The sequence below is a fragment of the Carassius auratus genome, unplaced genomic scaffold, assembly GCF_003368295.1.
Source record: "Carassius auratus strain Wakin unplaced genomic scaffold, ASM336829v1 scaf_tig00215565, whole genome shotgun sequence".
Classification (NCBI taxonomy): Eukaryota; Metazoa; Chordata; class Actinopteri; order Cypriniformes; family Cyprinidae; genus Carassius; species Carassius auratus.
In genome coordinates, this window is record NW_020528142.1 from 350662 (window position 1) to 374929 (window position 24268).

The window sequence follows — 24268 nt, forward strand, 5'->3', positions numbered from 1 at the left end:
CTTCTGGACTCCTTCTCCCCCTCTTATGAAGCTCCCCAATCATTTCCAAATGAATAAACAGATCTGTGTCACACTAAGCTAAATCAAATAGCCATCTTTTAAAAACTTGATGTTACTGTCTAGATAAGTTCACATTACAGATTCTAATATTCAGTTAGGATTAGGGCTGGGTGATATATTGAATATTCTAGATTTTGCTGATGATATATAATTAAGTATATCGAATACCACAGTATAAATGAGCTTTTTGCTTTTTATATGGGAATTAAGTTTCCTAAAGAGCATGTCATTAGACTAATTTTACGATCTTTCCTTGTCTTGCAAATGAATTGGATGAGAGATGTTTTAAAAGATTTATACATTAATGAAAAAACGATGATTAATTTCCTGTATATTTAAATGATTCTCATCTAAAATGCCCTCCTTTGCTTATGATCTTTCATTTATATGATCTTTATGCTTTGATTGTTTACATTCATGGTTTTAGGTGTTGAACGACACACTCTATCACAATATTTCAAACCTGATATCCCACTGACTCTCTTCAAGGTTTCCAGAATTTTCTTTCATATAAGGCACCACTGGGTATTTTACACACACACACACACACACACACACACACACACACACACACACACACACACACACACACACACACACACATATATATATATATATATATATGTGTGTGTGTGTGTGGCTCTAATTTTAGCTGGAGATTGGTCCCAATCATATTTTCTTATGTGGCTCTAATTTTAGTCTCCATACAGCTAAGAAAAATGGTCATATATTTCCAAACCCTTACGTTTGAAATGCTTTCATTTTCCAACAATACTGAGAATGTCTGGCTGCTGCTGGTCAGTGTGAGAGCTGTCTTACAGTGCCTGTGTCTGGTGTCTTTGTGTGAAAGAATGATGATGCAAGTATGTTGTAATGCAGGGGTGTTTGTGTGTGGACTCACTGTGAAGAGGTCTAATGAGAATGAGTGGGTGTAGAGGGACAGGGAAGGTCACACACACACACACACACACGCACACGCACACACACACGCACACACACACACACACACACACACACACACACACACCCCTATGTGGAACTGAGAGGCCCCTTATCTCAGCCTGACACATATGATGTATGAGGTACCATAATTCTTTTAGCTCCCTCTTGCGCACTCTCTCAAACACACACACCTCCACCTCCTGCAATGCATGCACTCAGCAAAGAGGGACAAAGTATCAACCTTGGCCTAAAGAGATATATTCAGTCATTCAATATTTAGAAAGCCACACACAAAGTAAACAAACCCCTTTTGCAATGCATTATACTTCATAAACACTTTAAACTAGTGTGTCATTTTTGATGCTAAAATACTTATCACATCTCAACATACAGGGACAACTATAAGTGTGCCATATGTAGGATAAGTTCTCTGAAAAGTATCAACACATTGCTCTTTTTGTATGACCAATCGGATCGCAGCATTGGTTGGACCAATGGTGAGTTCAGGTCATTACAATTTGTTTGGCGGACCAAAGGCTGTTCAGCAAACGTGTTTGATAACAGTCATTATGTTTGCTATTCAATTTGGTGATGCTAGTCGCACAGAAATTACATACACACTTCAGTATTAATGAAACTTTCAAATTGACCAATCCATGAAAACCACTGGCATGTAATTTAAAATAGGGTCTTCTAAGGGCTTATTGCCATTTATAATGTTTAGACTTAGAGCAACAAGGTCATTAAGTGATCAAACTCAGCAAGAATTTCTGCATGGTAAAGTTTGGAGTCAGGGTGAGAGTGTGGTGTGTGGGTGGCTGGCTTGAACAGAAGAGCATGACAGAATTACGTGCTAACCGTGCTAATTTGGAAGATGAATAGCAAAATGTTGGGCCAGATTCTCATAAAGCTGCCCGGCGAAACAGGCCTGCTTGCTAACGAGGCCGCGTACCTCGATCACTCGTGTTGAGTAATGGAGCAGCTGACGTACCCTGCTGAGAGTTGAGCTGGTGGAGGATGTAGCCAACACGCTAACAACATGAACAGATTTAGTGACTGACAGTTAAGCAACTGCCCGGAAACATGTAGATTTTCAGTTTAAGTAGATACAAAAAGAGAAATTTGATATTATATACCAATATAGCATGACTTTCTTTGCTTTGAGATGTAACTAATAAAAAGAGTTTAGTGCTTGTGAGGAGACACTGCTGTCATTTAGAATAGTTGTTACCCTGTGAATGCCTGCATCAACGGCAATGAAAATGTCATTGCTTTGATAGCGAGCAAAGGTCAGGGGGAAAGTACAAAACAGAACAAACACTCATAGTCCACTTCCTGTTGAGGTGGAAGAGACAAAGCAGGTGGAGGAAAGGCAGAAAGACAAAGGGAATATGCAATCAAAACAAGTTCAAAGCTGTGAGGTAAACCTTCATAAAAAATAGCAAATAGCTTCAATACAAAACCATCAAGTAATAATAAGAGTGAATACTGTGTACACATTATGCAAGTACACTATATAGCAAAAAAGTATTTAGACACCCAAACTCTTTCCATGTGTGCTTGTTGAGCATTTGATTTCAAAACCTTTGGCATAAAGTTTTAAACCCTAGTTCTTCAACTCATCTGAGATTCCTTTCCACTAGATGTTGCAATATGACTGTGGGATTTGCTCCCATTCACACACAAGAGAAATCAGCGAGGTCAGATGCTGATGTTAGGCAATGGGTGCTTCCAAATTCATCAAGGTCTAAAGTGAGGTTCAGATCTGGGATTCGAGCAGGCAAGTCGAGTTCTTCCACACCAGACTTAATCTTTTATTGAATTTACTTTATACACGGGAGCATGTTATGCTGGATCAGAAATTCACATGAATTAAGAATCCAAACTTGTTAAAAACAAGGGTATCCACATTCTATTGGCCATGTAGTGTGTTATTACTGACATACTGATGATTATGTGTCTTACCAACGGTGCAATGTTCTCCGGTCCAGCCCTGGTGACATTCGCATTTGCCGTCCTTGCAGGTGCCATGTTCAGTGCAGCGTGGGTGACAAGCTTTCAGATCGCATTCTGAACCTGTCCAGCCCTCTTCACAGCGACAGCTTCCTCCTATACACACACCGTGTGAGCCACAGTCCACTGCACACACCTCTGCAAACACAAACAAAGGTGAAAAAAATTAAAATCCCTTTTTGGTCTGGCCTGCAGCATAGCCAAGGACTATAAAAGGTCATGAGGTCTACAACGCGGTAGCGCAAATCTTTTCTACCCAAAACAACAAGAGCAGAGGTTACATTCCTGAGAACAGTCATGTCTAAGATATTGACTTTAAGTGTGAAAAACTTATGACAGGAAATAGATAACTGCGGACCCCTGCTGTGTCAAGCAGCCTGTGTGGCAGAGAGGAGACTGTCTGCCCCACCTCAACTGACACCCTGTAACAGTGACATATCTCGACCTTGTCTGACCCACTGGAGTGTGTGCATGCCTCATGGAGACTTTGGCGGAGGGGTGCTGACTAAAGGTGTGTGATCGGGGGAGGGGAAATAGACATCAGAGCGTGCAGACACGGATGTGAATTGACACGCTGAACTTTCCACCCGGACCCAGAAGACAGGCCTCCCACATAGATTGAAGAAAACACATCAAGCCAAAATAAATCAATTTATACACACTCCACGGTCTGCCAAATATCAATATGGAGTGTGTTCGAATGGCTTTTGGTATCGAAGCTATCATGGAAGTGCTTTATTAGCATTTCTCTTTACAGGTTTGTAGCTTTTTTTTTTTTTTGGCATGTTTACAGAAAAAGATTCTCTATCGACAAAAGCTTCCAAAGAGAAATTGCATGTTTTTGTCAATAGAAGCTACTTTCGTGTTTGTCATACCTGGCCGTGAATGCAACTGGCAACAAAAGCAGATGAGGGAAAATTGGGTGCATTTTGAATGATATCCTGTGAAAAGTGTCTGATAGCGATTTGGAATCGGTTTATGAGTTTGTGTACGTGCGCGTGTAGACTTGTGTGGGTTTGGCAGAATAGTAGATGAAGACACACTGGCACAAAGCAAGCTGTAGTTTAACAGCCCACACACCATTCCACCAGAGCATCGCAGCCTGACACACCCTGTCATAGAAGAAACAAAGCACTAGAAAGACATTTCTTGATAAAGACAAATTATGGGATGGGGCATTGTTAAGCTTCCTCTCTGACTCTTTCTGCGGCGCTTCCTGACAAGGTGTGAAACCATGACATGACACTCAGCCAGAGTTGCTGAAAGTGTATTGAGACAAGGAAACAGAAGTGAAGAAATGAAGAGAGACTTTCCCAGCAGCCCTTGGGTCAGGTGAGTGCCAGTTTGTGGTTGGTTTCCCCGCTGCGTGCTGTTATTATGCCTCCTGCAGGTGGGCCGGAGTGACGCACCCCTTCGGGCGTGTGTGTGGGCGCCTGTGTGTTTTTTATCTTTCATCAGACAAAACTCTGCTGAAGTTCACCTCAGTTTCCTCAGAGCGGGAGCATGATTGAAAGAGAGAGACTGCATACAAGGAAAAAGTTCACACAGACAAATGGAGAGCAGCTGCTGGGAAGTGCTTCTGGAAAACTGACGGCTCGAGCCGTAAACCGGCAGCAACTGTACTATATCAATCTGGATTACTGTCTTTGCAGGAGTTGCTGCCAGAGTGTGCGGACCGAGTGCCTAATGGTGTCCCTGTTGCACATGGCGTCATGCACCTAATTTTTTGAGAGGCCATTCCTGGCTTATTTACTGTCCTAGGCAAGTCGTGATGTGAAATTTTTTTAACAAACTTAGTTCTTTATAGAATTAGAAAAAGAGATAGTTTATTATATTGATTCTCAATGTGCTTTGTTAAATCTATAAAGTTGAATATTATAAATTTCATATTCAGTCCTTTAAAAGAAGTCAATGCATTAATCATTATGAACTACCAATAAACAGTTTTACACCATGTATTAATAGTCTGTAAATGGATAAATACACAAGAGTTCATTGTTTATTTTTTTGTTCATTAAATACCTTTAGTTTAAACCTTTTTAATTAAAATGATAACTTAAAATGTAATTTTTTTTCATAACACATGAACCAAATGTTAAATTCTTTGTTCACTTATTTATAAATTCATTACGTTCAATTATACATTCATTTATGAAGTTAAACTGTTAAAAGATGTATCAGAGTATGCAAAAATGTTCAAAACTAACAGAAACTGTTAAGCAGTGTTATTCTATATTTGATTAGTCTCCATTGTATTAACAACAAGACCCTTACAGCAAAGTGTTAACCATTAAATTTTTCAAAAAAAAAAAATAAAAATCATTTGTTATGGACATAATAATAATAATAATAATACATTTAATTTGTAAGCGCTTTTCTAAGTACTCAAAGACATTTTACAGAAAATTGTAAAACAAATGTAGCAACATCGAAAAATTGTAAAGCAATTTACAATTGCATATAAAACATGCATATAAAAACATGCAATTTACAATTGCATATAAAACATGCATATAAAAACATGTTTATATGCATGTTTTGTTCCAGCATTTTAATAGTAATGATAATACAAACTGAAATGTATAATTTGAATAAAAAAATATATTTTTGGCTCTGATTAAAATAAAAATCTGAGGGGGCACATGCATGAATAGCCATGACACTTCTGTCGACACGTGCCCTCCTCTCGCCTTCCGTATTTAATTTCTATCACCCTATCATTATCTGAGACTAAAGGGGCATTACTAATTTTATCAGCACTTTTGGGAATGTTGATCGATTTGATCAAAACCCATCCCCACGCAATAGGCGTTTATTACCATTTACCACAGTACTGCAGCCATCAATGTGACAGAGGGGGAGCATGCAGGCCTCATTTATTAGTGCTGCACTAATTAAAGATGTAAGGCTAATTAATGAAAGGGAGGGGGGTGATAGTTTACAAAGACATCAGGTAGTTCTTCCTCAGTCAAAATGGGACGGAAAAGAAAAGAAGTGAGAGAAAATGCAAGAGTGAGTGAGAGATCGCTATGTGGGGCTCTTGGGTGAAATAGTATTTTCATTAGACACAGATTGCTGCTGGGAAAATAGCATTGTATAACTAAAAGGCCGACCATGGGTGAGTCCTTAAACAGCAGGAGTCCAATACTGCTCTTATTACAGAGATCAGTATCGTCACTCACACAAACACAAGATGTGCACACGCATCCCACACTAGCTGCGGCTGAGCTTTTGATGGACTGAGAGATATTTCATAATGATAGTGTATTTAAGGTTGACTCAAATGCGCCTTTGAGAAGGTCTGCTGACAGATTAAACAGAGAGGAGGACAGAAAGTAAAAGAAGAAATAACAGCCTGTTAATGCCCTTAACAACTATAAGCAGCTATTCAGTGCATAAAACAAAGCATGATTAAAAATAATAAAGTGGGAAGAACGTCATATTAAAGAGGTGAGTGCAGAAGTGTAAGAAAGATACCGATGGAGCAGTCAGGTCCAGTCCAGTTGGTGTCACAGGTGCAGGTGCCGCTCTCCGTCTGGTAGGTTCCGTGTCCCGAGCACTGGTCTGGACACATGGTCTTCAGGATCTCGCAGTTGTTGCCGCCCCATCCTGGATTGCAGTGGCACTCTCCGTGAATACACACTCCATGGGATGAACAGGAGGGGTCCAGGCAGTCCACTGTGTGTGTTTGGGGGAAAATACAAACACTCTTAGTTAGCAGGTTAGCAAAACCATGCATAATAAAGTAGTATAACCTTGAAATTTTTCAATGCTGAACCTACGTTGTATGCATTATGTTTTAATTATTTTGCATAAAGACTTCATTTCTAAAAACAAAAATAGACTTAATGATATTTAGAGGAGCCTTTTCAGGTCATTCTGTATGAAGGGTAACACTATGCATTAATGGATTTCTGCTACATTAAAGTCTAAGAAGTGACTCCTAGCTTAAATTATTTTTACTACATAATACTAATGTTTAACATGCTTATAAAATGTTAATAGTTTTACTAAAAGGTAAGTAAATGTACTGTAATTAACATTTTGGTTAAATAAATATCAAAATAAATAGTTTCTTCAATTATAAAAAACAAAACAAAAACAGCATTAAATAAACATAACATTAATCAATATTTTGTTTGTTGTATATATATATATATATATATATATATAAATTCTCTCATTTCAATGGAACCCATCATTTGGTAAATGTCAAAGTGTGCATAGCATAAGGTTCACATTACATGGCTCTCAAAATCCCACTGTTCCAGTGCACACACATTATAAGCAGATTCAGTCAGCCCATGTAGCAAAACATGATCTATGTGCTGCTCAATGTGCTCTCAAAGAATGTGCAAGAGATCTTTTATTCTCTTTGGGAGAAGTCCATAGCTACAGATGGGAAAGCAGTTTTTAGGGGACCGAGGAGCAAGCGGGGCTGAATTTGTGAAGTGGGAAACATTCCTTTTCAAAAGCCATGAGGGGCTACTGTGCAGGTGTGTTTGTGTGTGCATTTATGTTTAATAACCCCTGGGAGAAGGCTGCAGTTCAGTAACCCTTAATTCCTCTGATTGTGCGGTAGCTGATGGGGCTTAATCATCCCATTGATTGACAAAAGGCCAATTCATGACCAGAAAATAAAGTTCCCTCCATAAATTGCATTAGCTGGTCTCTCTCCGAGTATAGAGATGTATGTGTTTTGTTGCTCGTGCCAAATCATTACAATCGAGCTGCAGGAATGGAATCTTTCTGGCTTACAGGAAAAAAATAAAACAAACAGCGCACCACGTGCTCTACATGCTGCGTGCCGAGTCACGGTAACATAAACACTATGCACAAAGCTAATTTTCTTAATTAAGAAAAATCTATTGTAATCTAGCATTTTTCCCACTCACACGAGGCTGATGGGTAAGGGACCTGCACATCAGCGGGGACATCAATGTACAGTAATTATTTGTTCTGTGAAGTGGAGAATGGCAATTGTTTCTGCAATATTGAACTATTAACTCATGGGTAATGATTATTGCAGGGACAGTAAATTATCAAAGAAGGTCACAGGCAGAAGAGTCCCTTTGATGGCTACAGACAAGGCGTTAGGCTCCTCATTAAGCAAAGTGATGCTGAAAGGCAATATGAACTGGACAGATTTTTCTCTCTCAAACACTCAAACAAACCCTTCTCTCTCACACATGCTTTCTTTCTCTCTTTTTATCAGGTCTGGTGAAAAGCTTGTCTGTGTCCGCAGAGACAGAGCTTTCAAACACTTCTTGAGGAAGAAAAAAAATCAATCCCCCTCAAACCAATGGGTAATCAGCGATCGCGTTGATAACACATTATCTTGCACATCTTTGATGGTGTAATGCAGTGGGTTTTAATGGCAAGAACACTGGAAATAGCAGTGTTGGATAAATGCTTCCATTAGGGCTTCTGATGGGTCTCTTATGAGCTGAGACTTGAGATGCTGGAGATGTCTGTGAGGAGGGAAACAGCTCCGAACTCTGCATGACAACAAAACTGTTTTCTAACATCAGACCACTGAATGGAGGGTTTGCTGTAAAATCATGGTTTCTTGAGATACATAAGAAATAACAATCCATTTCTGACTGAGATTCTGAAATAAAAAAAAATAGTTTGCTAGACAAAATCACTGGGGTTTGATTTGTAGCCCTGACCTTCTTCACAGTTGTCTCCTTTGTAGCCTGTGTTGCAGTTGCAGGTGCCCATAATGCAGATTCCGTGTCCGCTGCAGTGAATATCGATGCACTGGTTGCTAGGAACATCACACTCTGTCCCCTTCCAGCCGCTGTAACAAAGACAGCGCCCCCTGGAGTACTGCCCATTGCCACTGCACAGCACTGGACAAGCGGCTTTGAAAAGAAAGACAAAAAGCAATTGGGAAAATTAGATAAAAGATGAAAGTAGTTCATGAGATTCATATCATTCAACATGTGAAGTTTTCTTTATGTATCTTCTACTGTGTTAGCCCTAAACCAGACAGACACACTAGCCACATTTCAATTACCCTTCGAGAAACTGTGCAAATTAAAATTGTGAATTGAAAATACGTTTTAGAAAACATGGCTCTCCGCGTACTTCACTAAAGATACTCAAATATGTCTCTTTCAGTGTTTGGAATAACGTCGTTTAAAAGAACGGCGTTAGGTAACGACAATATTTTTTCAGTAACGGGGTAATCTAACAAATTACTTTTCCCGTCGTTACAATGCCGTTACCATTACTGAAAGTTAAATGCGGTGCGTTACTATGCATTGATTTACTAAACTATGCAATCCGAACGCACCCCTGGCTCACACACAGTGAGTGTGGAGGTGGGTTAAAAACGAGATAAGCGATTATGATTGGCTAAGGCGGAGTCATGTGTTTCATGGTAGCCAATCAGAGCCAGTGTTTTTACACACATGCCAGCATAAGCACCACACACATAAACACACACACATAAACACACACGCAACAGCTACACAGAGATTCGCAGCAGCAGCAGAAATGGCGAGTCAGGAGCAATCCGATAAAAAGTTGGCATTTTCAAGGTGGAGATATAGGCACTACTTCAAATTCATTGTGGTCAAAGGCAAGAACGTGCATGTAATGTGTAGCCTACATGTAGTTTGTTACACACGCATCTACAAAGCTAGTGGCCCAAAACACTTTTCTTACAAAGATAATACTTGAAGTGCAGGATAGAACTCTTGCTGTCTTTTGACGTGCAATAAATATCAAAAGTTATGTACAAACACCTGTCTGTTCTACTCATTTCAACTGACTTGTGGAAACTGCTAAAAAAATAAAATTATTAACTTTTTTTTTTTTTTTTTTTTTTTTACAGTAACGCAACTAGTTACTTTCCCTGGTAACGAGTTACTTTTATTATAGAATAATTCAGTTACTAACTCAGTTACTTTTTGGAACAAGTAGTGAGTAACTATAACTAATTACTTTTTTAAAGTAACGTTCCCAACAGTGGTCTCTTTTGATTAAAAATAATGGCTAATGCAGTGGCTGCGATAAATAAATAAAGTAAATACAATAAAAACACCATGGAAATAAAACTAATTGTTGCTTCCTCCTGGTAATAAGAAGCTGTTCAGGCTTGGGAACCAAAAGCATACTAGCCGGCTGTATTTGCTCAAATGACAATCTGAAACCAATTATGAATAGCGACATTGGTTGTTTATTTCTCTTGAGAGTCGCGTGTGACCGCGTGTGTGCGCACCTGAGTTTGAGAGCATACCTCGTGAGCAATCAGGCCCAAGGAACCCTGGGAAACAATGGCATGTTCCCGAGCGACAGTCTCCGTTACCATGGCAATTGTGTGGACACTCAGTGAGGGTATCTGGGGGGAAGAATGAAAGTGTGTGAGAGAAAGCCACAGAAAGCAAGGAGGCGAGAGAGGAAAGGAAAGTGAGAAAAGCACTAATTGAGGAGACAGTCTGTGGAAATTAGCAGACATTCAGACCCCCCATCTTTAATTAAAGGAGTGCCAGATGCGTAATTAACAAAAACCTGCATCTAAGCTTACTCTGCCTTAATGAACCAATCACAGCATTATTACAACCAATTAGCAGCCAGACGCTCTGCTCTCTTTACACTGCTGGATGGCCATTAAAACACACATACACATACGTTTGTTTGTTTCTTGTTATAGTTGGGACTTTCCACTGAATTTTGTTTTTATAGTAAAATAATGATTGAACCCTAGTCAATGAACCCTAAATATAAATCTCATAGAAACCTTTCAGATTTTTTCAAGTTCGTAAAGTTATTTAGTGTGTTTAATAAGCCTCAAAGCAAACACAGCTGGACCCACAATGTAAACAAAATTTGACATCTATATAATAAAAAACACACAAAGAGCTGTGTTAAAACAGAAGGTGAAAAACATTTAACGCTAATGTGCTAATCCTTAGTATACAGTAGTACATGTTGCATTGACAGCAGTACATTATGGCAATATTGTTAATGTTCAGTAACGTACATTTTTATTTCTTCAACAAGCTCTAAACAAGGCTCTCTCTCCCTGTGCCACTAAAGCTGAATGCTGCAACATAATGCCAACAGGCGTCAATCAAAATTCATTACATAAATATTAAACAGCTAATTTCACTACATAACTAAATAAGACATGGGACAGTTCATAGTACATGTGTAACATTATATCGATAATGTTGCTAAGGGTGATGCCCGTGATATACAGAACCATCGGGTCAATAAAATACAGCTGTTGACCAATCAGAATCAAGGACTGGAAATAACAGTTTTAAAAAATATTATATATTGTATAATATAAGTATACGTAAACTAATATTTATAATTATTTATGTTTAATTTAATTAACAGTAATAATTTCAAACTTAGTAAATTTTAACATTATTATTATTATTATTATTATTATTATTATAAACTATTTTCCCCCAAACTTTTCTGTGGAACCCCATTTTGTATCCCCTTTGGCCCACAGAAACCAATTTGTCTTGAACACAGAAATGCAGACCAGCAGAGTTATATAAACTGCGAAAGCCACCCAGGGACATTGGGTGATTATACAAGCACTCTAGGAACACTGCTCAACCAATCAGATCTGAGAACTGGAAGTAGCTGTTATCATGATATCATTCAAGCATATTACTGAACGCACAACTGTTATGCAGTCAATCACAGATTTAATCCACACTGCTAGCACACACTTTTTGATTCTCTCGTGTGTGTTGCCAAGGTGACATCAATGATTGTGACATCACCTGTCGATACTTTCATTAAAAGAAGCAGCTCATTGGTGTCTAAGTCAATTCTGACAAGGTAATGAACTGCACTGGTTTCTTGTCACCAGCCCGCTGTTGTGACACCACTGAAGCGTTTAGCAGAGCAGCTCTCAGACATCGCCAGTGCAGGACCATATTACCTCGCTACAGAGATATAATCAATTTTCATTTTCAAAAGGTTAACTTTTTACTCATCGAAGCATAATCAACCCATTTTTTTAAAAGAGGGCGCTGGCTGCAGTCCTACTGATAATTTTTCATGTTCCAGTCTTTATGACCGAATTTGAAAGGAAATTACTCTTGCTGAGGCCTATTTTTATGAGTTCATGATGGAGGTGAGAAAAAAGGGGAAAGGGAAGGTGAGAAAAGATGGAAAAAGGAGAGAGAGTTGGAGAGAGTAAAGGTCCTGCAGGTCACTGTGCAACACTTTGAATCAGCTGCTGCCCACTAGCCACTTAAAACATAGATCGATACGGCTCTAACCATCATTATACACACTCATCTGTGACCAGATAGGCTCACACTCTTCATCTCTCTCCGCTCATACAAATACTCACACAGAGACTAAAAAATTATAATATGCATTAGCATTCAAAGGATTTTTTTCGTATGTATTTGAAAGAAGTCCTTTATGCTCACCAAGGCTGCATCTGTTTGATTAGAAAAAGTAAAAAAGTAATACTATGAAATGTTGTTACTATTAAAATAACTTTTTCTATTTGAATATATTTTAAAATGTAATTTATGCCTGTTATGGTTAAGCTGAATGTCACCCGATCCTTCAGAAATCATTCTAATTTGCTAAATCAGTGCTCAGTTGTCAGTTATTCTGGCGTTCAGTTATTAATAATAGTTATTTTGTTGTACTAAATAATAAAATAATATGAAATGTAATAATAATAATAATATAAAAAATAATTAATGTTTCCTTCCTTCTTTACCCAAAAATGTTTGTAGTATATATTTGGTAGCACTTTATTTTACAGTCCTGTTCCTCATGTACATACGATGTACTTATAGTAATTACAATAACTATGTAATAACTAGGTACTAACCCTGAATCTACCCCTAAACCTAACCCCTACCCCATGTGTTACCTTGAATTACCAGAACTTTCTTAGATAAATACACTGTAAGTACACTATGAGTAAATGTAAGTACACATATTGTAAAATAAAGTGCAACCGTATAATTTACACTGCATTTTCATATAAATAATAGGTAATACTTTAGAATAGGTAACACCTATGAGTTGCTAATTAGCATGCATATTACTAGAATATTAGCCATGTATAAGTGCTAATCAAGAACATATTGATGCCTTATTCTACTTGACCTTATTCTACATCCCTAATCGTAACCAATACCTAAACCAAACAACTTCCTTACTAACTACTAACTAGCAAATCAAGAATTTATTGAGAGAAATGTTGTAGTTAATAATTAACAAGTGTTACCTATTCTAAAGTGTTACCAAATAATATTATCAACACATCAAATTCAATGGAGTTTTATATATATTTCAGAATGTCTGACAACAGCATTCAAGTGGCAATAACCCTCTTTTTGAAGTTTGTGTAAAACCTGATGATCATGTGATCCATAATAATTTGAGAATGTTCCAAGAGCATCTTGAGTGGGAGCAAGTTAACATGGTCTATGTCACAAAAAACCCTTTTTTATTTTGTCATGATCTATGTAATAATAATAATAAATGCATATAACAACATTATATAAGTATAGTCATCATTTACCTATGATGATGGTGTTGTAGGAGACCTGTTCAGTGTTTTTGCCATCATTGTAGAAGGCGAGGTGCCAGGTGCCTGAATCCAGGTAGCGGATGAACTCTGCCTCATGAACGTTAACCGCCCGAGACTTTCTGCCTGCTCCTTCCACCTCCACCAGTCCACGCTTCTCTTTAGCTATCAAACGACTGCCATCCAACAGCTCCACAAAGTCATACTGTACACACACACACACACACAACAAATCAAATCCCAGTTTAATCACAGACAGATCAGAGCCATAGTGCAGTACCAGTAAAAATTCACTGCAGCTCCGCATGTCTGGAGTCTGATGTGTTATACAATACAATGTCAAAGAATTGTTTTTGAAGAGCATGCGGCTCTATTACATATGAAATGCAAGAGATTGATGCTTGTGAATATATTGCAAGCAAAGTAATGAATAAGTTTGGAATCAAGAGGGTGCTTACACACTGGAATCCTCTTTGTGAGTGATTTGGATGATTTTTTAAAAAGATGCTCTACATTTCATCTTTTTCTTTTTTTTTCAGAGCTTTGACAAGCTGCTCCCAAAGAGCGAGTTTGAATCAAGGCCTCTGGTGAGTGCATTAAAAAAGATATCTGTTTCCTAAGCGACCCATTGCAGAACAACATAAGAGAGTAAAGGGAAGAATAAGTGAGCAAGAAATTACAAGACACCTGACAAAACGAGAAGACGTTTCGATCAGTGGGGAAACAGATGTCTCCACGCCTGTCTGTCAATAGAACTTCAACCTATCCTTTATTCAGCCTTTAAGAAACATATTGATTCATGTGTGGCAATTAAAGCACTGGGTCAGGGCTATCGACTCTTATTGTGGAGGCCTCCGCTGCCAATTACCTCTATTAAGCATTTATGGGTTTTGTGATGTACCCTTGAAGAAGCCGAGGCTCTGATGTTGCTTGGCAAAAAGAAAGAAACAGGACAAGGAGAAATAATTGGTTTGCTTGCAAAGGCCAAATGCAGTTTTTAGTCAAAGCAGGCAAAACATGTATAGAAGTATAAATCACTTCAAGTTTGAATTAGACAGATGCCGCAGATGGCAAATGGATGGGGATTGTCGGGCTCTACTTTGAAGGTCAGGTTTGGAAGTGCGACAAAAGTGACGGTCTTTTGAGGAAAGTTTGCTGTCTGCCATTTGTAGCAGATCTGTGAGCCTCATCTAAAAGGACGAGAGTAATTGGAACAGTGGGTGTTATGGTATTTCTTACTTCTGGTTACACCGAGAACTATGACTGTAATTATAACATGGAAATTATGAGAATTACCAATGTGCAAAACAGCATCCTACAAAAGATTGCAGAGGTTCTTTTTAGTTTAGCGTTATCGGCATTGGAATAAGATGCAATGGTGCCATTTTGCACCCACAGAGATACTTAAACCTATCTAAACCCCTCAAACCCCTGGAGGTCAGGGAAAATAAGGCAAGAGAAAATGGAATTTTCTTGAAAATGTTGCATGACGATTCTAACTAATGCAACAGGCATTACATATCATGATTTGCTAAGCATGTTAGAATGTAAAGTGTTTTGAATGGTTGTGGAAGTTAATGTAGGAAATTCATTTCAAGAACAGCAACAAAAAACGTCTTTTATACCTGAGTGTGAGTGGGAGGCAGGCCTTTCCGGCCATAGACCCCCACCAGGGCGCCTCGCTGGACGGAGATGTTGAACTTGAGGGACTGCGGCTGGTCAATGAAGAGCTGAGAGCGCCAAAAAGTTCCTGGAGGGACGTCCTGTACTGCTCTACGGCCCACATCCACCTCACCTGTGTCTATGGTGTTATTCTCTTGAAAGTAAACTCCTAGAGAGAGAGATACAGGAAGATGACATTTGTGAGAGACAGATACACCATTTTTATGCTAATAACCTACTGGTAGAGACTAGAAGCTATTCATTCTCAGCAGTGATACAGTGATTTGTCCTTGTGAGATACTATGGTTGATTGTATGCAAGATGGAAAACAAGCTAACCGTAACTGTGAGCAATTTCTCTGTTCTATATGATCTGCCTCTGCACATAGACAGAGACATAATTAAAAAGATATGTGTGGAAAACCACATTGAACCATGATATTTTTGGCATTGCAAGGAAGCTAGATTCATGCATTGACAATCATTCATCTTGTTCATCATGAATGCATTGTTTACAGGCAATAGATTCAATTTGTGATCATGCAAGTGTTAGAACAACCAGGAGTGGGAGCTACAACTAACAATATGATAACCACTTCACAGAATTTAAATTGAATTAAACGTATGCATTTAGCAGATGCTTTTATCCAAAGCGACTTACAGTGCATTCAGACTATCAATTTTTACATATCATGTGTTCCCGGGGAATCGAACCCCCAACCTTGCGCTTAATAGAGCAGTGCTCTACCAATTGAGCTACAGGAACACAGAAGATGCTCTATAAAAATATTAAGCAACAATCAATGTGTTCAAAGGGAACCTGAAACTCAGATGGTTCATATTGGTCTCTTTTTAAATAAAACAGTTTACGAGTTCCTTTTTTTATAGCATAAATGTTTGTGTGCCAGTGGAATCGTGATTCTTGCTATAGCCTCAAGTGTGATCAAACATTCATGAAGTATACCAGAATAATCTGATGTCAAAATCATTAAATCACTCCATACAGTATTCAATTAGCATCTTTAAACCAACTCTTTCTGACCCTCATTCCCAAGATAACCATCACAATGAATTACTCAGCCAATAGTAAAGAAAAAAAACACACTATTTTATACCATTATACTCAGGGGTACGTTTATCAAAAACATTGTTAGCCAGTTTCAACATAGTTTCATTGTCAGCAACATAGTTCAATGATTTGTGTTTTTCTAAACCTTCAGCTCCAATGAACAAATGATCTTGAGCAAAATAAGCAAACTAACACCCAATCCAATCTACTGTATATCTGTCATTTCACATTAGTATTTATTTCATTTTATATCTATTCGTTTGTCAAGAGAATGAAAGAGGCGTTTTTGAAGAGTGCACATATGTGAATGCACTTTAGTAACCTGGAGGAAATACAGTTTTACCTAAAACAAATATCCTCGATTGAACCAAACATCTGTAAGATGCCATTTGCACTGTTTATACCAGTATTCGGGAAATTATTAATTACCATACGTTATTACTACACCATCTTTAAGTTTAACATTGTTGAAACAATGTCAGTCATAACTAACTAGTTAATTTCTCCAACGATGTATCATGCTATGGATAAGTAGCGAGTACCCTGGCAAAACTCTTGTCAGATTGTTAATTTCCTAATACCAGGAAAAGAAACCTTGAAGAGAGTTTAGAATAAACTTGATACAACTAATCTAGTTGAATTCATAAAGCTCAGTAATGATAATGGTAATTTCAAGCCAACGCTTTCTAAAAATAGTCAACTGCGGTAATATCACATGGCGAGCCTAAGTGAAGCTATTTGACTTTGCAGAGCTTCCTTTAACAAGCTGAAAAGCTAATGTCTAGACATTACACACACAAGCGCACAATGAACTTGCCAACAGAAGCCTCGGCATATTCCAGCCCCTCACAACATGTTACAAGGCAACAGTGCGGAATGGAGCGGTAATGGGAGAAGGAGAACAGGCTATGCTCATATGCTAGCTAATGGAAAGCAGCTTCCATTAATATTGCATTAATTATTATTGCGTAATACCGTAGCATGCGGGCGCTAACCATGCGCGTGTTACTAATGCAGTCAGCCGGCTACATAAAGCGCATGCTGGAGTGAACGAAAGAGTAATTAGAGAGGACTTGCTGACTGTTAGTTTTAATGTGAGCATGCCTGTGGCTCTAAATGCTCTACAGAGCAAATGAGAGAAGCCATCTGTGAAGCTCTGATCAACAGTATTGTCCACAGGATAAAAAGAAGGGGATGGTGCGCTTAAAGAATGCCAGTGGAAAAGAGATTTGCTTTCTGTGTGTGCCAGGGATGCCCGGGGTGTTTCTTGGACATGGATATTGAATTGGCATTGCCCATGAGAATGGTAGAGATGTAAAAGGTTTGTTTTGGCTAGATGCAGAGACTCCCTAAAGCCCTGTACTTCTCTTTCTATTTTACTTTCTTTAGCTTCTCTCTTCATCTTAGCCATGTGATCTGTGAAACTGTCTTGATCTTTATTCTTTAAATGTGTGCATAATTCTGTGGGTAAGACAAAGAATAACATTCCAAGCTGCTGTAACTGTATTTTTTGTTGTATACCACATTAAATACCACTACTGTCTGAAAGATATCACCGAAATTGATGTCCTAAGAAATGACTCTCGTCTCTGTAATTGTCTGTGGCTCTGTACAAAGCAAAAATCGGGAAGAATCTGGGTATGTACAGGTATGTCATTAGTTTTTATATTTAGAGGTATAGGCACAGAATTTAAATAATGTTCCTTAAAAACAACAACAAAAATAATGACCTTATTCACTCATATTCCAGTTATTCTGATGTCTCATCAATGTATCATTTTATGACATTTGCTGCAGGTGAGCAGTTTTAGTCAGTTATATTTTGTATTTATAATTATATTGTTCTTCATTCAGATTATACCACATTATTTTTGGTCATCTTTGAAGCTTGAGAGCCCCTGGTTTGTATGAAATATAGAAAAGACCTGTGAAAATTAGTGTTTTTTTTTTGTATTCTAGTGTATATAATGACATGAGGGTGAAGATTATGCTACAATTCATTTTTTGGCTGAACCACTTTAATTAATGTTAGTAGTAATACTGTGGAAAAAAAATAAAATAAAAATAAATTAAAGCTATTGCTCTTTCATCCTGAACAAATTAAAATAAAGGAGAGTTGTGGTTTTCTTGCTGCAGTGACAGATGACAAGATGTTTGTGACAAACATTTACCCTCAAGTACTCTGTCATGGTCATACAGCTATACAAAAACATGTCAAAAAGAGGCCTCATTTTTAATTTTGTCATTGGGTATGGTGTGACTTTCTCCTGTGTCTTGCTGTACAACTCATTAGACAGCTATTTTTTTTGTTCCAACACTGCACACGGGGTGACTTTCAGTCAAGCAACAGTCAAGACTCTGAAGAGGTACACACTTTTACTTTCAAATGGCTAGACGGAGCGTAGCTGAATGTAACGGACCCACAGGGTCTTGAGACAGGGTCTTTAAAATAATTATTTTTAACCTGACATGTGACATTAAAAACGCAACCAAGAAGTCAAGTTTACGTCTGCTGTGCTGTCAAGTACTACCATTGTCAAAATTACTAAAATGCACTGTTAGACAGTTAGTGACAGATTTTAATTAGAGACAGAATTAAACTTTTCCATTAAGGGGTGAAATTTGCCCCCCATTCCATGGGATTATTTAACTAACCCCAAATGTATGTGTCATCTTAAACTTAATATATTCAATTAAAATGGTAGTAAACTACAGGTATGTTACAAGCCAATTGAAATCAGTATCAGTACAATCTATCTTTGCACTACAAAGGTTACAGAAGCTGCATCTGAAGCGGCATTTAGATGTATTTGCACAGACTGTGTGTACATATTCAGCTCAGCGGTGGTATAAATATGTTTGCACTGCAATTACAACTGCATAAATAATGTACAAGATTGATATTTTAAGTATAAAATCATCATTATTCATGGAATCATTCTCTCAACAGATTTGTTCAACAATGTGAATTCCTACCGTAACAAAAGACCAGTGTGTTGCACAACAGTTCTGCTGTGGATTTAGTCACAATTATTTCCATGGGTAAAACAGAGCAAAAACAGACAAAACTGCTGCTAAGTATTAACTTATTGTTTTTTAAATGCAGAACTCTTGCTTGTATGATATTGATTAATATCATAAATATAAAAGACGATACCTTGTACAGGTGCATTTTTGCACCCATATCTTGAACATGGTTGTCAACTCTCACGGTGCCCATGTAAATCTCACACCAAATTGGCAACCCTGCTTAGGATATGAAACAAAGTCTCAGCTTTAAAATTTTCTAGGTTTAAACACTAAATTCCAACAATAGATACTGTTTTGGATTTGAATTTGTTTTCTTTTTTGTCCCAAGCTCCCATAAATTTGCGACCCTGATGCACATTCTCATTTTAACAGGATATCAACAGCATGAGGCTAAACCCATGAAAATTAAGACACTTTATTGTGATTTATCCCCTCTCTCTGCCCCACAATCCTTGATTTCCCTTTTAATTTATTTGTTTCTGCCTCTCTCACCTATTATCCACTCCCTTTTCAACACTCCATCCATATGTTTTCATTGTCATCACCCCACTTTCTCTCTCTTTCACTGTTTCTGTTGGGCCCTGAGAGACATTAACATCTCCACATGTGATTTTGCCAAGTGTCTCCCCTCATTCCAAACGCATTCAGTTGCAGATTTAGGGCCTCTTTATGACTTTCAGAAAAGTCACTTGAGCAGTTTTTAATTCACTGAAGCCTGTGAAAGAGTGTCTGCGTGTGCATTAGGGGAAGTGGTGGTATATTCATTAAGAGAGTGCGAGAGAGTGTCATGCTCGGCTCTCTTAGCTGCTGCGGTGGGACTGAATACAAAGCTGCTCAGATGATTTGTGTAAGAATGGTGCAGCACATAAATAAGGCCCCATGAAACATTGCTAAAAGCAATGTTAGGTTCCACTTTCAGGCACCAGGAATAAAATTCAATTTTAAGCGCAAGACTACAGCTTTCGTACATCTTTGCGAGGATGGTGGAGTCTCTGAAGGGTGCGTGTTTGAATACAAAGCAGTCAGTTTGAGGAAATCTAAATTGTTTATGGAAATCAATCGCTTAAAAAACAGCGAGTTCTATATGCTAATGACATTCCCTACAGTCCTTGTCACATGCAAACACACGCACCTCTGAAGTGAGGAAGGCAATCTAAACACAAGCTGTCATTTAGGAAGAAGAATGCACTGAGGCTATTGTCCCTGCTTTGAAAACACATGCACACATGTACACACACATACACAAACACACAGAGCACTTGAAGCTCTTTTATGGAGTGAGTGCTTTTAGGTCAGCTGTCTCTCAAAGAAAGGTGAACTGCAGATGACAACAGCAGCTCTTTCTTCACTGCAGAAGAATAGATAGACAAATGAGTGAGTGTGTGTATGTATTTCAAAGGGTCTACTGCAGGTATGTAAGTCAAACGTTGCTGCGTATTATGTATGCTCAGTCTGTCAGTAAGAATATGTGTCTGTGTGAATTTGCTGCGGCTCTATTCATATGTCTGTGTGTGTGGGCAGCTTTTCTATCCTTTTGGGCATGAGATGTCTGAAAATCCTGCTTGAAATACAATAAAACCTGACAAAACCAGCTAGTGGGGACACCCTTGTGAGCATAAATGGTTCATGAAAGAGCTAAATATGTCTAAATATCTGAATAAAAGAAAATTCTGTAAGACATTTATAGATAAAGGTTGTGGTTAGTCTTTATGTATAATTGTACAGCAGTAAGTTTCAGCTCTTTTGACTGGATAAGAACTGACTTTTTATTTATAGACGAAAACCCACAGAGAATAATATTTGCAATTGTCCTTTCTTTCTCATGTCATGTTGCTTAATTAGCTTACATTAAAGACCCCATGACGTGGCTGGATGAGTAAAGTTTTCTGTCTTCAGGGAGAGACATTCCCATTTTCATTCTGATTTGACAAATTTTGTATAGTGCAGAATGATTAATATTTCTGGTCAGTTGTTGAAGAAAAACACTATCCTTTAACAGACTGGGGCTAGTATAAAAATGCAGCCTGGGTGAGCATTAAAGACTTCTTTAAAGACTTTTGAACTGTATTGAACATTTTAAGTGTGTACAGTATATCTGCAGTATATTATGCTATTTTGTTTACCTCTGTGAGTACGTGACTTAAAACATGCACTAAAAGCCAAAACTCTACCTAGTGTTCTTTTCATGGGGTCTTGAAGCAACAAAAAACTGCAAACATGAAGAAACAACAAGGATACAGATGCAAGGTTATTTATGTATGCATACAGTATATGCATGTTCATACTGCATACTGTTGACCGAAATGCAGTTCTGTGTGTATATGTGATATGTCCTTCACAGACAGTGGTGCTGGTGCTGGTGGGCACACAGGCACAGATCAAGGTTAACTGAAGGAGGTGGTGGTGTTAGCTGCTGTCTGTATTGATTGTGAGTAAGCTGTGTGATCGTACGTATTGCTGATGGCTTCATTAACTAGCTTCATCCTGTTTGGCCCTCACAGCAGACTGAAGACCCACCGCTGGAAGCTTGTGCCATTGCAAATTCTCCCGGCCTGTTAACACATTAACATTCCCCTGCACTCAGTGGCATACAAATTTTTATTTCTTTCACTGAGAAAGGGAAAAAAGCGAGGTGGGGGCTCGCGCTAGGAAACAAAAGACTGACTATGCTGAATGCAAATTCTGCTCAAATAAATGTAACCTGATTGTGTCACTGCTGCTTAAGGGGAGATGAATGACTTCCCCTTGCTGTGTAACTAAATAGCCACTGATGCCTATATAACTGCATCACAATCTATTTACCTGCAATTTATGGCCTATTGATAAAAGCACATCCAATTTCTTAACTCTGCTAATGACATTATAGAGACTAAACCTGTCCTATAGCTGATGCACAACTGTCCTGATCTAATGCTACATCACTGCACACGTGGATACGTCCATCACCTCAAGAACAAACACATTACTGTTAGGAGCATCATCATAATGGCCTTCAAACATATGGCCATCTATCTTCACAGCATGAGTGTGTGTCCCTCTGCGAGTGTCTGAGTGCTTGAATTAGTACTTAAGTGAGGGAGGCCTTGTGGGAATACATGTGCCGGTGGGTGGGAGAAAACGATAGGGCCTGTTTCTGTGAGGTTATTTATTTCTGATTGTATTTGTTATTTAGCATATGCTGTTAATCTTAAACGCCTTACACTGTGTTGACAAACTAAAAGCATCTCTTGCATTTTAATATGAGCCTTTCTATTATTCTGCCACAACTTTGCACTGCCCACAGTGAAATCTCATAGGTTCCTGTAAAGCACTGCTGTATATAGAGTGTATATTTTGCAGCATTGATTCTGGTATATTTTCCATTCATTTTTTCCCCATAGGGATTTAAAAAAGGCTTCATTAAAGTTTTATAAACCATGAATCAAGCCAACCAGCTATAATGTGAATCACAACATTACAAACTTTCACTTGCAGTAAAAAAAAAAAAAGACATTATATTTAATGTGTACTTAAATGGTTTTAATGAGGGAAAGAAGTAATGATTGTGAACGACAATCTAATTAATAAAAGATGGTGAAATATAAAACTAAAGAAACAATATATTTTGTTTATCGCAAAATATGCATATGTAAATTATAATATTTTGCACTCATTGTACTGTATAGAATCATTAGTAATGCAGTTTTTCACCACAAATTCTGTTAAAACATAATTATTTTAAAATTGACTTGAAATGATGTAAACAGACGGCTTAAAAAAAGGCATATAGCCAACCATCGAGTAATAACCTTGGAGCTCACAACAGCTCTGTCTTAGTTACCGCTAAGTTAGCGTTAAAAATCCCTTTCCCTTTGGAGAAAATGGATGAAGTTTTACTACTGCAACCCAACTGCTGCACTCTATTTAACATTTATAAGATTTAAAAACATTTTAAAATATGTAAATGCACCAGCAAAGGTAGACAGAATGCCCCCAGGTGCTGTGCCACTTGACTATGCAGATTAAAATATTTAAAATATTTAAATACATTTTTTTGTTTGTTTATTTTTTCATGTTTTATTTCTAATTCAGATGAATACCAATCAACTGGAGACTGGACCCTACAGTCTGTGTGTTATGAGCTTGTGACTTGACTTGAATTTTAGTACAGACAGACAGACAGAGAGACAGGTAGACACATTGGCAGACAGACAGACAGAGACAGACAGACAGACAGACAGACAAAGAGACAGGCAGACACATTGGCAGACAGACAGACAGAGACAGAGACAGACAGACAGACAGACAGACAGACTGGCAGACAGACAGAGAGACAGACAGACAGACAGACAGACAGAGAGACAGACAGGCAGACACATTGGCAGACAGACAGAGACAGACAGACACAGACAGACAGACAGAGAGACAGGCAGACAGACAGACAGACAGACAGACAGACAGACAGACAGACTGACAGACAGACAGAGATACAGACAGACAGACAGACAGACAGGCAGACAGAGATACAGACTGGCAGACAGAGATACAGGCAGACAGACTGGCAGACAGACAGACAGACAGACAGACTGGCAGACAGACACAGTGGCAGGCGTGTATCAGCGAATATATTTGTTAAGGAATCGTTTTCCTTTGTGTGATACATGTACTGTGGATCAGTGGCAGTATGAGGGACTGATAGACATATTTACTCTCACCATTTTATCACAACAGGTGTCCAGGACACCTTACTGCTTACAGGAGTGAATTGAAAACTGTCTGTATGAACGAAGCGTAACTGAAGTCAGACCCCTGTTCTATTCTCACAGCGGTAACCATAGTGACAGAAAATATCAAAGACGGTGACTTCAATAACACCGGCATGTCTTTTCACAAATGACATGGTGTTATTTAATAAACAAGTCGAAGTGCGAATTCATCTGTGAAATCTTAATTAACCGACAACGTCTTTCAACTTTT

The 24268-nt window shown here is 38.2% G+C and overlaps 1 protein-coding gene across 1 annotated transcript in view; it reads right to left on the minus strand.

Moving 5' to 3' along the window:
- tenm3 (teneurin transmembrane protein 3) overlaps positions 1 to 24268 on the minus strand; it is a 265306-nt gene that overhangs the window by 59630 nt on the left and 181408 nt on the right. The window contains exons 8-13 of the mRNA XM_026260629.1: positions 15178 to 15383; positions 13547 to 13757; positions 10265 to 10366; positions 8688 to 8882; positions 6493 to 6693; positions 2968 to 3153 (exon numbers count right to left, since the gene is read on the minus strand). Coding sequence (XP_026116414.1) covers positions 2968 to 3153; positions 6493 to 6693; positions 8688 to 8882; positions 10265 to 10366; positions 13547 to 13757; positions 15178 to 15383 — 1101 coding nt within the window. The remainder of the gene's footprint in view (positions 1 to 2967; positions 3154 to 6492; positions 6694 to 8687; positions 8883 to 10264; positions 10367 to 13546; positions 13758 to 15177; positions 15384 to 24268) is intronic.